Source organism: Bombus affinis, chromosome 3, assembly GCF_024516045.1.
Source record: "Bombus affinis isolate iyBomAffi1 chromosome 3, iyBomAffi1.2, whole genome shotgun sequence".
Taxonomy (NCBI): Eukaryota; Metazoa; Arthropoda; class Insecta; order Hymenoptera; family Apidae; genus Bombus; species Bombus affinis.
The window spans coordinates 195,400-210,441 of NC_066346.1; the positions used below are offsets into that span (position 1 = coordinate 195,400).

The following is a 15,042-nucleotide window of genomic DNA, read 5'->3' on the forward strand; positions in this document are numbered from 1 at the left end:
TAATTTTGCTTTTCTAGTAAAAAGATTTAATAACATTAAAGTGTTTCAATCATGAATGATATTTTGAATATGATATTATTTACGTATATTAAATTTAACAGAAGAACGAAAACAACAAACACTGCACGTAAATCGAATATGACTGTAATAAGTAAATAAACAATATTGATTATCTTTTTTATTATCCTATTTATTGTATTACTATTATATTATTTATAGCAGATAGAAGAAAATGGAAGAGGGAAAGTGAACATGAAAAAATGTTTTATGATATTGATCTATTTCTTACACAAGAAGCTCTTTAAAGCTTGCTTTGCAGCAGCACACTTCGCTTGTTTCTTATTAGCACCGAACCCATAAAAATGCCTTACTTTTCCAGCAATAGTTACTTTTAGAGGAACCATGACAATATTCGTATTCTCAATAACACTTGCTTTCCTGGGGAAAATATATAATTGTTAAGTAATTTTAACAAAGATGAAATGTTAATTGTTATTAATAATACTCACAGGAATTGTGGGCGTGCGCCGTGAGTTTCATATAAAACACGAATTGGTTGTTTTGGAATATTTTTGCTGAATTCGTCTAAATAAAAGTTACACGTTACCACAACTAATAATGTTTACTAAAAACTTTAATATTATTATAAAATTGTTATGTTATTTTCATAAATACGCACCGATCTCTTTATGCATAATGGAATATACGATATTCCATACTACTGAAAGATTTTTATTACTATCCAAATATATTGCACCTATTACAGATTCAAATATATCTCCTAGAACTTTAGGAACGTCTACATGTTCGGCCATATTACATTCGTCTTCTTCTAATAAAATCCATAGAAGCTGTAAATATAGAATATATTATATAAAAATATATCTACATATATATTTTTAAATAATTCAAAATGTATTTAACGTTTCCTCTATTAATGTAGAATACCTCGTCATTCACAGCATAATTTCTTTCTTCTTGAAATTTCACAAATCGTTCAATAACATTATTTAATTTTGGAGCATAAGATAGTAAAGCAATATGTAAACCATGTCTTACAGTCAAGCATGCAAAAGTAATATTATTAACAAGAGCGGATCTTAGATCTGTTAATGCACCGGGGTTTAAATTCCCACAACTTTCATAGATATAGTTTGTAATCAGAAAATCTGAAATTATACGTTAAGTCAAGCATATTCATTTAATATTTTATTGATCAATAAACATTCAAAATAAGGTTTAAAATCATAAACATTCTGTTACCAAGTATTGCATCACCAAGAAATTCCAATCTTTGATAACATTCAGTCATATTATTCGGTGTATACGAAGGGTGTGTAAAGGCCTAAAACATTTAACCGTTTTACTTGAAAGTTATGTTTTTTAGTTAAACTAAGTTGCCAAACTAGATCTTAGTATTAAAGAACTCGATATAACAATCCATCAAAAATAAAGCACTCAGCTGTTGTAAAATGTTAATTACCTGCAATAAATACCCTCTATTATTAAATTGGTATCCAAGCTTTGTTTCTATATTGGAAGCCCAAGGCATTAAATGATTTACGTTCCCTTCAGAAATTATTGGATTCTGAGGGGTACCAAACAATAATTCATTAGCATCAATTTTATGTGGTAAAATTTGAAACCATTGTAATAATATTAAAGTATCTTTAATACCCATACTCTACAAAAATGAAAATATTCATAAGTTAAAAAAAAATTATTACAATATTATAAAACTTTGTTTTGTACTTACTCTAAGGTATACGCCAATCAATGCTTCTACGCAATCTGCTACTGTTTTATCAGAAACTGTTTGTATTCCAAGATAATGTTCCATACCAGTTTGTGCTTCTGCTGCCTCCCAGTCTAATATTTTTGTTTGTATTGCATTTTTCGTGGCTTCACTTATATTTCCACATAATTGCTCATCTCGAGGTATTTCAATTTCATATAAAACATTTGGTGACACCTTACACAGAATTTGTTTTTTTTTTTTTTTTTTTTTTTTTTTTTTTTTTTTTTTTTTTTCTCAATAAACTTAATCAATTTACTTCGTTAAATTTTACAACTTATTACTTTACATCATCTATATTATTGTATAATTTGCGTATGTGTATGATTTAGTTTTGGAATATTCAAATAATACAAACCTTCGCATACAATAACACATCTTGAACTTGCCTATATACTGTATAAGCTGGAGCAATAAAATTACTCAAAGGTATAAAACTGTCAACTTTCATACATCCCGGAATGTTTTTCTTGACTCCACAATAATAAAGATTACGATTGCCAATAATTTTTCCTTTCAGTGCGGTTAAATAACCTTCACTATGCTTCGGAAACTCATTGTATAAAAATAATGATGTAATAAATTTCAAATATGAATCTCCTAAAGTTTCTAATCGTTCTAAATTGAACGCATCGTGTCCTGTTTTAGTTAATGCCTATAAAAATATGTTTTCATAAACAGATTAGATTAACTGATTACAATTAAAATAAAAAGAATTAAGAATATACTTACATACACGATCTGGCCAGGGTCGGGGCCATACGAACATTTTAATGACAAGATATGCAAAACCGGTACTGGTACTGATGGTTTATTCAGAAAATTAATTTTGTCACTTCTCTGTGAAATAATAAATTTTATGAATATTATAAATAAATGTTAGATAACAATATTATACATAGAAAAATGTTGCTCAAATTTTTAGAAATATAAAGTGAAGCTTATGTATGGTATGTATATAAAAGATATAGAATATTACAATTGAACTATTATTTTGATCCTGTGTTTCGTTCATAAATTGACAATAGTGTTCTATTTCAATTAGCTGAATTTCTTCGATATTCTTGTCCAAATCTGGTTGTTCTTGATGTTTTGACCATGGATAGTGATATAATTCTGTATTTCATATTACATGAAAATAGATAATAACATTTTATTAGTGTATAAAAATATATAGTCTACGTAGACGAGCTATTTTTAAAGTAAAAATAAATTAACAATATGTATACACAGGTTATCTCACTTAGCTCTATAACCCTGAATTACTCTCTTTTACTCATATTGGTCACGATACGAAAAAAATTTTCAGACCAAATTTCCCCCTTGACATACGATAATTTTCTCTCGAAATACTATCCTGTATCGAGATAGATAAATGAGAGAATAATTAAAGGTGGTACAGTTTGATGGAACATCCTGCATATAAAAGACAAAGGAAAGGCTATGCGGTATTCAACGAATTTAAAGCGGCATTCGGTAGATAAACACCTTTTGCTGCATAAGCTGATGAGAATAGGGGTATAAATGGAGAAATGTAATTCTAAATGGAGAATTCTTTATGATCAAGGAGATATACAGGAAAACGACAAACAGAGGATTGTCAGTTGCGGGCCTAACAGATGGTTTTGAGTCATGCATAGAAATCAGGCAGGAATGCTCCATTCGCCCTCTATTATCTTCGTTGTTCGTAGAAGATTTGCAAGTAGATTAGTCTGTTGGTCGAGGAATAGCGCCGAGGGAGGGGCGGTATTTTGTAAGGTAGAAGATGATTGCGTTGAGGTTTGCGAATGTGGTAGCGGTGAGGGGAGTCACAAACAAGGGAGTCACAATCTCAGTCAGTTGCTCAGATCGCTGGGAAGATACGTAATAAAAAGCTATCTCGAAGTGAACGCAAAGAAGACGAAAGTGATGTTGTTCAAGAGAGGAAGAAGGGCACAAAAGGGGTTCAAGAGGGGAAGAACAATGGGCAAGATTTTCTTATGGGAATGTTAGTGCAATACAACATAAAGAGGAAGAGAACCAAAGGTGTTGAATGTATAATCTAGATGAAGAGGATCCTTGTTGCATTTTATGCTCTGTGAGGGAATTTATGAAAGAACAGGAGAAGAGATGGAGAATTAGAGAAAAGATGGAAAATTTACTAGGATGTAGATCAGTGAGGGAGATGTGTGTATAGTAGAGTTTCGAGCAACTAGTAGGGAAACTGAATAGCAATCTAAAAGCAAAGGAATGTTGTTACCATAAATTAGGTAGCTACGTTTTAAGGATATAGACTCTAGGTCTAGGTTTAAAGAAATTTGTAAGCTTAATGTATTATGACGAGCAATGATTGTATCTAAAAACTATATTAGGATTACCGATAGATAAATAGGTAAATAAATAAATAAATACACACACACACACACACACGCGCGCGCGCGCGCGCGCGAACATATACGAATACATGTATATGTATAGATATGTATACAAACCATCTGCTTCTGATCCATTTGAAGTTGGTTCTAGATGTGAATTATCAATATTTTCTGTAGTAGAAATTTCTATTAAAGGCTCAAATGAGTCTTCTCTTTCTTCGTTAGTTATTACTAATGAAGGCCATTTCATATTATTTGATAACGTTCCTAAATCGCTTTCTTTGGCAATAACGTATCTTAGATCTTCTGCAATTAATAGCTGTGAGACTCTGTGCAATATAGATGGTAAAGTTGTTGCTTTGAGCCAATATAAGGCTGGAAAATTAATTCTGATGCATAATTCTGGAACTAAATGCTCTTTCTTTGATTCAGTACTCTTATCTCTGTATAAAGAAATACAATTTAATTATGGATTTGGCTTTATTTAAAATATGTATATAAAGATTTATGTATTACCTAGGCATTATATAATCTATTGCCCTTGATATTGATTTTACTTCTAACATTGGCTGTTCTAAATTGTTTATTACCAATCTGTGTTTTTCTTTGTAATAATGGATATATGTCGAAAAGTGATCAGTTGGAAAACATGAGCTGGGCGTGATATCATCACATACTTGGGTAACAATATATGTGTCTGCAGCTCTATAGTTAGGTTTAACCAGCGCTAGTTCGTAATCAGAACTCTTAAAACAGAATGGAACTGATGGTGATATATATTCGATAGAATTATACTTCTTTGTAACTTCCCAATTTATGTCCCAGTCTTCGTTAACTAAAAAATTATACTTTAAAATAGCACTAAAATAGAAGATATTAAAAAGGGGCCTAATATTAATGATATCTTATATAGTAAGAAAGAGAATTCATAAATATATCTTTATTATCTATATAGAATTATTATTTTAGTGCATAGCGCAGATTGAAAAGCTTTCGGAATGGCAATGATAATAATAAATAAAGGAACACCTAGCGGCAATTCCGGAAATCGAAGGTTTCCAATCTGTCCCCGTTTAATCATAAATTACATTTACCTGGCACAATTAAAAAGCAATTATCACGATTACAATTATCGAATACCATAAAGGTTTTTATAACTGATACGATATCACTAAATATTAAAGTATGAAACCTTTTTAAATATATAACTTCTTCTTCAGTTAAGATCATTTTTGCGTGATTTACTTTCACATCAATATTTAATTCACCAACACGCATAAAAATTGGAAAAGAAGGTATCTACAATAAGATTATAAAATGTATAAGTAAATGTACAAGTGTATAAAATGTTTGTCATGAAGATTACAAAACAAATCGAAATTTATACCTGTGGCATTTGTTTTGTAGAAAGTATACCAAAACCTGCACTATTATGTAACAAATTGTAGAATGTCAAATAGCGATTATCATGATGTGGTACAGGATACTTAGGTGTAGCATGAAGTATGTGAAGATACGTTATCTTTCGTGGAAGAGGAAATGCACCATAGAGAGCTGATGGGAACTATACCATATAAATGGTGGTTTTTAGTAACAACATTTACTACATTTTGATCAATTAAATAATAAATTTTTGTTTTATTTTACCTGTAACTGATGATGTCGCTTTTTCTTGTATGTTCCTACTGAACTTTTTTCCGATTCAGCTTCATTAACCCAATTTGGAAATAAATAACTTAGGTCCTTTTGAAGTATTTCTATTGTAGCTGGCTTTAAATTATCAGATAATTCCCCAATTTTATGTAATTCCATACACATATTCATAGCAACAGATCTCTTTGCACTACTGATAGAAACCATAGGATCACCAAGAATGGTATTTCTGAATGGAGATATAGATGGTAATGTAAGAGAAACCTAAAACGTTATTTAAGGAAATTACAATCATTGCACAAGAGAGAAAAAGATTTAAAATATTTCAACCTCTAATACCTGATACATTGGCACATGATTTTCTGAAATTTTACGTAAAGTCCAAATAGGTGATAAACACGCAAATTTTGATTTCAATAAAGATGTACAGTATTGATTTATTATACTAATTGACATCTGTTCTGTTATACAACATATTTGTCCATCATCACTAATTACCTGATATGGTTCTATGTCATGTTGATATAATTCACTTTGTATTTCATTTTCAGTTGGTAAATTACGTTCATCAGTTTTATCTACTAGAAGCTAGTTAGAAGATAAAAAGTGAGTAAATTTATAAATATGTATACATGTATATGTATATACAGTTATGCCTCGTATAACAAGCTATTAACCATTATCCATGACCAGGATTTTATTTTGTTTACCTATAATCATTATCAACAGCAAAAAGGTGTTTTTTTATTTATTTTCTTTTAAATATCGCTAATCGGTGTCGGCGGCAAAAAGTTTTTCCGCTTATACATTCGACTATCATTGACATTACTATTAACATCACTGATATTTAGTATTCATTGACAACGTAAAAAAGGTACCTGTTTCAAGTGTTGCTCTATCTTTTTATATTCATTATGTCGTCGTAGATACTGTGAGTCATCGCTTTGTAGCAACACTACATATCGACTATATGCATGCCGTGCTCTCCCTTTGCTTTGAATATATGTTCTTACATCCATTGGCAAATCGTACCGTATGATTAATGAACATTTCGGCACATCTATACCTTCGTCTATAACATCTGTTGCAACAATGCAATTTAACGAACCATTCCTAAATCTAAAAAAAAAAAAAAAAAAAAAAAAAAAAGAAGGAAAAGAAAAAAAGAAAGGAAACAGGAAAAGTATAGAGAACTGTGTATTCCTTGAATAGTAATAGTATTAATGTATCCGCTGGCTTTTATATTAAAATTGAATAAATAAGCTTGTATATAGTAGATTGTATTATTATAAAATATCGTACCTGAGCAAAACCTCCTTATTCCGTTCTGATACACATAGCAGTTCTTTGGAATTTCTAAAAGGATTACTGGACACACCTATCACAAACTCTGGATGCAAGAATTTACATTCCTCGTCATATATAGATACACTCTAAAATAACACAAATTACAAGATAATAATGAGAAGAAGATAAATTTATATAAATTATAAACATAAAAATTACTTTTTACCTTTAATATCTGATATAATATTTTTGCAGTGAATCGACGTTGTACGAAAATAATACAGCAAAATACCTGATCACTATGCTTGTTATTATAAAAGTCCTTTAATACTTTGAAAAGTTTTTGAATTTGATCAGATGAATAACTGAAATTCCATAATATTGTTTCAAAATAATATTAACGAATTATACAATAAACATAAATAGAAGTAACTCACTTGTAAATTCTCTCTCTCTCTGTGCTCCCTTTCATTTTATCTTCTAATAATTTTCTACAGTTAATTACTTTTGTTATAAGATATTCCAAAATGTATAGTGTTTCCTAAATATTACATATTACATTACAAAATATAAACGAACAAAATTCAATATATCTTTATGTTTAATATTTACATACCACATCATCTATACTTTTTTTTAAATATTCTAATTGAATCAAGTGAAGTAGAACACATTTGCTCGCGCCATAGATTCCTATATCAAAATAAAATTTGCTAAACTAGTGAAGAATACATATAAATTTATTTATAATTAATTTTGTAAATTATCCTGCATCCTATTTTTTATGCATACAGCATATCCTAAGGTGGACAGGAGACTACTCTAATACAAGGTTGACAAAAATATCTTTTTTGTTTGAGATCCTGTCTTTGAGAAAATTAAGTTTCAAAATTCATACATTAGCCAAATGTAAATACACTTAATGAAATAAAAATTCAATTATCCTGAAAACAAGACCAAAAAACAAAAAAGGCAAAAATCTTTATTTTCTCCTCGACTTAGTTTTGCATATAGAATAATCTCTTGCTCTTGAGTGTACCATATATCCTAGCGCTATATATACAATACCTGTACGTAGAAAGTGGTACTGAATGTTTCTTAATATGCAACTCAGCTTTTTACTAATAGTTTTTGGTCTAAATTCTGCACTTGATTCATTATACTTCAGATTATCTTTTAACACTGCACAATTTAGGATTGATTCTACTTCTTTGATAATATTATTTATACACTCCCCGACATTGTCTATAACATGTTGGTCAAATTGAATAATTTCTTCAATTGGCGATGCATAATAACTTTTATCAGCTACAGTGGCAGTAGCTATTCTTGCGTTAAACGTAACTTCCAAAGACTATAGTAAAATTTAGATATTATATTAATTAAAATAAAATTTTTCTTTAATGTGATTATATGAAATTTACCTGCATAACTGATTGTACTTTTTCCAGCCTGACATTAGCATTTAATAATGATGCTGAAAGTCCTAATACTCTTGGTTGTTCCTCTTTAGGACAATTTTCAAAGAGTTGCATAATTTGTCGCATAGGATGATCATTTACTGCTCTGTGACATTCATCGAAAATAATCAGATTTATTCTATTCAAAAACATATATCCATGACAAAGCGCATTTACTAAGATTTGTGATGTCATTACTAAAACCTATAATATAGCGTTCTTTAAGATTTTACTAAATATGTAATTCATATTATAATTCATATGTTCGTATAATGTTATAAAAACAATATTTGCAACAATATTTCTAAGTTATAATTAACTTTCATTACCTCATGGTTGTTTAGATGTTCATTCCATTCTTCATCGTGCCAAAAATCAACTCCCTCCTCGCTGCTGAGCGTCCCGCAAGACAGACCAGTTAATCTTTTAATATAATCACTTTGTTGGATGACCAAGGGTACTGTATTCACTATAAATATGGTATGTTTACCACCTTCAGCATAAGGCCTAAATATAAAATTCATAGCAAAATGTTTAAATATTGATAACTGAAATAAATGTGTAACAATAACTGAAAATAATGACAATAACTGAAAAAAATGTGTAATTTATGATTCATACCGTCGTATATCCGCACTTAATTCTTTAATAAGCATAACAGCAATAAATGTTTTTCCGGCTCCCGTTGGTAAATAAATAATCACATTTTCTTTACATGCTATTTCAAATAGATCAATCTGATAAGGTCTTGGTATAAATTCCCTTATATCTGTCTCCATAACTTAGATGATAAAAAAAGGTCTTAAAAAATAATATATTTATAGAGAAATTCAAAATACTTAAAAATTATAATCGTACGTTTAGAATGAGTACAACTTACCAAAAATAATAACAATTTCAAAGTTGATAGGTAATATATTCCTCTTTTGCGACTTTTAGTTCATGAAAAGTCGAGGAACAGTTTTTCTTATGAAACTGAGGGAACTCCCTGATATTGTTAACAAATCGTCCGGTTATCGTCCTGTAATTGAACCACGGTCGTACATTAACACAGCTCTGACGATCGTCATATAAACAGGCCTGAATTCTCGTATATTGAAAGCACGGCCGATTATAGTACAAGCCTGCTGAATATAAGAATGGCAACAATGCGGAAATCCGGCATTCATATATATAACAACAATCGACTCTAGAATCGGCTCTGTCTCCTCTAATACAAAATATGGCTTCCGATGTAGTATTGCTATGTTATTCAACACGGTTAATACTAGAATTGGTTAATCATTCCAAAACTAAATCGTGAAAAATCAATATTAAAGGAAAAAAGGTTCATGTTTTGCGCATGCGTGATATGCTGTGAATGTCTCACACAGAAACAGCGACATCTCTATCCGTCTGCCTGTCTTGCAAAAACGGAAATATCGTTTTCTTTCATGTTAAACTTTCAATTCAATCGTATGTCGTAAGTATATAGTATTTCGTGTCATGCAAAAAAATGTTAGTCATATAAATGTAAATTTACATAATAGAGTAGAGTTCAATTGAAAACATGAGATCGCGCTGCACGATGGAAACTGAAATTTGAAAAATAGTGTACCACAGCTGACGAGTATTTACAACTCGATCGGAGCGCCGATACTGGGAATTGGGAAAACGCACCGCGTCGCTAAAAGGAATTATCTCACCGCGGGAATTCCCAGAACACCTATCTCCTTCGTTAGTAACGATTTAAAGTATAAAAATCTATCTGATGCGTAAAACAGAGTAATCCATACAGTAGACTTAGAGTATCAAATTTTAAATAAGTCTTAAACATTTATGCCTGGACTGAAAATCATTGTATTTCGTCTCTATTTGTCGGGTACTGTCAGAAAATACGAAAAAACTTGTAAAAGAAGTGGTATCCCGTAGCGAGGTTCAACCTTGGACGATATTTTATGTTTTTTCAAGGTCATTGAGGCCCGACTGCTCGTTTTCATCATTTTTCTCGTTATATATTACATTTACATCATAACAAGGTAATTAAGAAGGTTTCGTCAAAATCCACGAGGGCGTCATACATCGACAGATTCATTGATAAAGGAATAGGGGTCTGGCTATTTCTGATATTTTCAACATAGTCATAGAAATGAGTACGCGTATTGGCCGAAAGTGCCATATATACAAATAATACAATACGCAGTAACGCATAACGATAGAGAGCAGTAACTTCCTTGCTTCTGTGGCCCGTTGTGTCGTTAACACTGCATAGTACGTACGTACATAGGAAGGATGATATGAGATAAATAATGATCAATGTTGGATCTAGAAATTTGGGGGTAATTTTTAAATTCACCGGTCGAAAATTATCACATAACATAAATAAAAACTATAAATAAAAGTTGTGTCCTGAAACAAAATTCAATGCTTTCTTTTTTTTTTTTTTTTTTTTTTTAAGGACAAAAATTCAATTCACAATTTTAACTTGGACCTGCAATAAAGTTTCGAGTTCATTTTATATATTTACATTAAAAATAATAATTTTAAGAACAGTTGTACTAATTAAATTCTACAAGTCTTGTAAATCTAACAATTAAATTACAAGTAAAGTAACAATTAAAGTACAAGTAAATCTAACAATTCTTAAGCCTAGAACGGAACAAATGTAATAATATGGGCAAGAGACACGATGTAATCAAAATTAATATATCACATTTCTTTTGCATATATTATATCTTAAATATTAATAACTATACTGAGATTCGTAGACATCCAAAATTATTTTGTTACATAATTATTATTATTTGTAATTATCATTCGAATATATATATTTCAAATTATATGTATAGTGAATGTACGAGCGTACAATGAAAATTTGAATACAATAATTAAATAACAATATCCTAATTTTGTACATACTTAGATTTTAATGGAACCATCAGTGTATCATATTTATGCATATATCAGTGAATAACGATTCATAACAATTAGCAAAACTTTCTGTTCTTTACATATTTAATTTATTCTATGTACTTGTACATGATCGTACAAATTTCTTAAACGTAAAATCATTTAAATTGTTGCAAGAGTTCGTGGAAATGTCCCATCCATAAATTCAGTGAAATAATGTTCAATAAATGTTGCAACGATTTGTTCTATAGTTATTCAAGTAAAAATTGCACGACAATCAAGGCTTTTGATGAAAATAATAATAATGTTTATGAATGTAAGTCACGTAATAAATACATATTTACATAATCTCAATATATTTCACATGTATATATCAATAAGCATAAAATTACAGTACACGATGTTATGTTATTTAATGAAATGGTATACAGCTGGGGACAAAAATACATAGACGGATGATAGAACTATCGATTAGAATTAATCGAACTACATTATTTGGTAAATAATTGAAATTAACGTTTATATTTCTGTGCAAACATACAACGTATGAAATGAAACATTATTGATACCTATTTTCCTTACCTTATCCACTTATTTTTGTCCTGTAATGTATGTCGCGCAAAAAGTTAATCAAATGAAAAAGTAATTGGTTTTCTAATGTAGTAAAGATTCTGCAGTAGTCATGTACTTTACAATACACTGAAATACGAAATAAATGCATTGGCTATTCTGTTACGAATATATTACAAGTAGAAATTGAAGTATGTGGTTTTTTCAAAACAATTTAGTTTCAACAATGTATTCACACAATTACTGTTCAATAATTCCTTCTATTGCTTATGCTACTATTCTCGTATAAATATATTGAACATCTTTCAATTAAAGTTCCATACAATTGTTAAAAATTATTGTATCAAGATATATAAGGTTTTCTGAATAATAAGAGAACAACATAGAGAAGTTCCTCAAAATATTGGATGTTATAGAACGCAGGTCAATGTACCCATAGTTTAAGTAAGATAAGAAAAATATTTATACTGTATAATCGTATGAAGGTATAAAGAAGACGCTATTCCCAAATTTTTACTTCGTAAGCTTTTGTACAAATTATGAAAACAATTATCCTTGAGCATTTATATTATTTTCTTGTTGAAAGCAATGACAAATTTCAGTCGTTTAACAATGTGATATCAACAAAATTGCTAATAAAATGTAAAAAAAAGGAATGCATTTCTAGTTGAAAAAGACATAATTATTTCATACTTCTCATTGATAGAATTGTACATACATAATTTTTTAAAGTAATACTAGAAGGAGATAGGCAACAGTATCAATAGGTACAGTTTCAAAGAATTATCAAAGAGGTCTACTTTGCAGAACAATATTGTCTTATCTGCAAAGTGTTGCATCTAATTGGACAAGCCATGGCAGCAACAGTTTAATTTTTCTTCTGTAATTTGGATCTTTGGCAATAGGATTATGCTCTAAATACACTGTTTGTAGTTTCTTATTAACTGCTAAATTTTCTACAGTTGTCCAATCCTCAATTTCATTGTTGTTTATCTGGAAAATATATTAAGTATCGAATAGTAATTAAATATGCATATACGGCTATTAATCATATTCTTACCCAGAACTCTTCTAAATCTTCAAGATGTTCAATGTTTTCAATCTTTTTTATTTTATTATTTGCTAGATCAAAAGTTGTTACTTTTGTACAATTTGATAATCCTCGGATGCATGTTATTCCATTTTCAGATAAATACAACTGATCAAGATCCTTTAATTCATCTAAATTTTCTATTTCTATAATGCGATTGCTTTGAAGACTTAATAACTGAAGATTTTGTAAACAGCCCAAATTTTCTATCTTTGCTATTTTATTTTTACCAAGGAACAAACTTGTTAAATTTTCAAGCGCTTCAAGATTAATTATCTCTCTTATTTTGTTATCACCTAACTCGAGGATTGTAAGGTTCTTTAGATGTGACAGATTCTCAATGCACTGAATCTTATTTGACGACAAGTATAACTTTTGTAAATTCAATAGGTTGTCCAATCCTTCTATCTTTTTAATACGATTAAAAGATAAATCTAAAAGTCTGAAAATATAATATTTGCTTATGCCCAAGAAATTTAGGATATTATTTTGATAAATTTACTATTTATTATATTTACTAAAAGAAAATGTATCTTTTATTTTACTTATACGGAATGTAGTAACATACTTCAAATTTACAAGAGCATCTAAGTTTTCTATAACAACAATCTGATTATCTCTTAATTCTAACTCGACCAAAGTTGTAAGTGTATCAAGGTTCTCAATTTTCTTTATCAGATTCCACGTAAAACACAATCTATGTATCTTCCTCAATGGTTCCAAATTTTCTAATTTTGTTAGTCTCGAATGATTGAAATCTAATTCCTAGAACATTAATGAAATAATTATATATATATAAGAATTATGTCATCATAAAATTTCAAGTTGTTATTGATGAAATTAGTAGTAAAGGAATAATAAAAACGAACATCGCTATCAGGATCTATGATAAGAATCTTTTCCGCTTCTTCATTTTCATCATTCTCATTCTCACCCTCGATTTCAGCCGAACCTTCGCTTTTATTATCCTCTAAAACACGATTATATTTCTATAAGCAACCATGATCCGTGATGTTTTTATTGACGATTACGTTGCAATAAACAATTACTGTACCATTATTTGCCATTACTGCGAGATATAATGACAATTTCTTCGATTTAATTGGTAGATTTAGTTTAAAATTGAGTAAAAAAAAGATTATAATTGATTATACTGATTCATAAAGATCCAGCATTAAATGCAAATCGAACTGTTGTAGTATTTGTTGGAATTATTTGAGATTGTATAAACTTTACACTGCGGTAGGTTCTACAATGTCCATGGTTTTACACTATCACACAAATGTGGTTGCGAACTTACATCACGCAAATGACAATTACATCGTATATATTGTGAAAGTTTCCCACGGCTTGTTCTTAGTTCTTACACGTTTTGCAATGATTAGTAATTTTAATAAAACTGTTCTAAAGCTTATTATTATTATTATTACTATTATTATTGTTATTATTATTGTTATTATTATTATTATTATTATTATTATTATTATTATTTATTACTACTACTATTATTATACTCGTAATTTTATTAAATAAACATATTGATTAATAAAATATTTCTTTATATTTCTTGCACCTGGCCATTTTCTTTTTTGAAAATAGTTTTTGATATTAACTGCATGAATAATAGTCTGATATTAACGAAAACTGCTATTAAGTATAGATTTCACGATATCGATTTACAACTGCTTAGAATGCATTAATCCGTATATGTACATATAATTGATTTGTTACAATCAAATTGTAGTATTAAAAAATATAATAGGTTATGTAAAAATATTTTCTTCGTTATTAATCATTTTTATGTATTGGTCTTTTAATTAATTAATTAAAATAAAGTGAAGATCTTATGAAACATCAGCATCTAAGTTCTAGAAAAAATCTAGGGAAGTTCCAAGTAGCAATATTTAAATTTGTTGGTGATATTTTCATTTCGATACTTAACAT

At 29.2% G+C, this 15,042-nt stretch overlaps 2 protein-coding genes and 1 long non-coding RNA gene across 5 annotated transcripts; 1 reads left to right on the plus strand and 2 right to left on the minus strand.

Annotated features, from left to right (window-relative positions):
• Nucleotides 1-169: 169 nt before the first annotated feature.
• On the minus strand, nt 170-9,612 carry LOC126914976 (endoribonuclease Dicer). 2 transcript variants are annotated; one of them, XM_050719305.1, is made up of 26 exons: nt 9,430-9,612; nt 9,171-9,350; nt 8,879-9,056; nt 8,514-8,753; nt 8,158-8,443; nt 7,706-7,782; nt 7,527-7,630; nt 7,316-7,454; nt 7,105-7,235; nt 6,681-6,921; nt 6,142-6,390; nt 5,797-6,066; nt 5,537-5,713; nt 5,244-5,448; nt 4,666-4,984; nt 4,267-4,592; nt 2,775-2,911; nt 2,528-2,635; nt 2,154-2,450; nt 1,757-1,972; nt 1,484-1,684; nt 1,264-1,345; nt 949-1,169; nt 680-851; nt 510-585; nt 170-438 (listed from the first exon to the last, which is right to left on the minus strand). In XM_050719305.1, the coding sequence occupies exons 2-26, from the start codon at nt 9,326-9,328 to the stop codon at nt 279-281; spliced, it is 4,770 nt and encodes a 1,589-aa protein (XP_050575262.1). In that variant the 5' UTR covers nt 9,329-9,350; nt 9,430-9,612; the 3' UTR covers nt 170-278. The 2 variants fall into 2 exon arrangements, with proteins under 2 accessions (XP_050575262.1, XP_050575263.1); XM_050719306.1 differs by lacking the exon at nt 9,430-9,612 and having other exon boundaries at nt 8,879-9,018; nt 9,171-9,318.
• Nucleotides 9,613-9,642: 30 nt separating this feature from the next.
• LOC126914978 (uncharacterized) lies at nt 9,643-10,984 on the plus strand. The gene is made up of 2 exons (XR_007709979.1): nt 9,643-10,011; nt 10,079-10,984. It is a non-coding gene; the product is annotated as an uncharacterized LOC126914978 (long non-coding RNA).
• Nucleotides 10,985-11,777: 793 nt separating this feature from the next.
• On the minus strand, nt 11,778-14,838 carry LOC126914951 (protein phosphatase 1 regulatory subunit 7). 2 transcript variants are annotated; one of them, XM_050719256.1, is made up of 5 exons: nt 14,153-14,832; nt 13,968-14,068; nt 13,667-13,863; nt 13,069-13,540; nt 11,778-13,001 (listed from the first exon to the last, which is right to left on the minus strand). In XM_050719256.1, exons 1-5 carry the CDS (start codon nt 14,163-14,165, stop codon nt 12,828-12,830), a joined length of 957 nt encoding a protein of 318 aa, XP_050575213.1. In that variant the 5' UTR covers nt 14,166-14,832; the 3' UTR covers nt 11,778-12,827. The 2 variants fall into 2 exon arrangements, with proteins under 2 accessions (XP_050575213.1, XP_050575214.1); XM_050719257.1 differs by lacking the exon at nt 13,968-14,068 and having other exon boundaries at nt 14,153-14,838.
• Nucleotides 14,839-15,042: the final 204 nt, after the last annotated feature.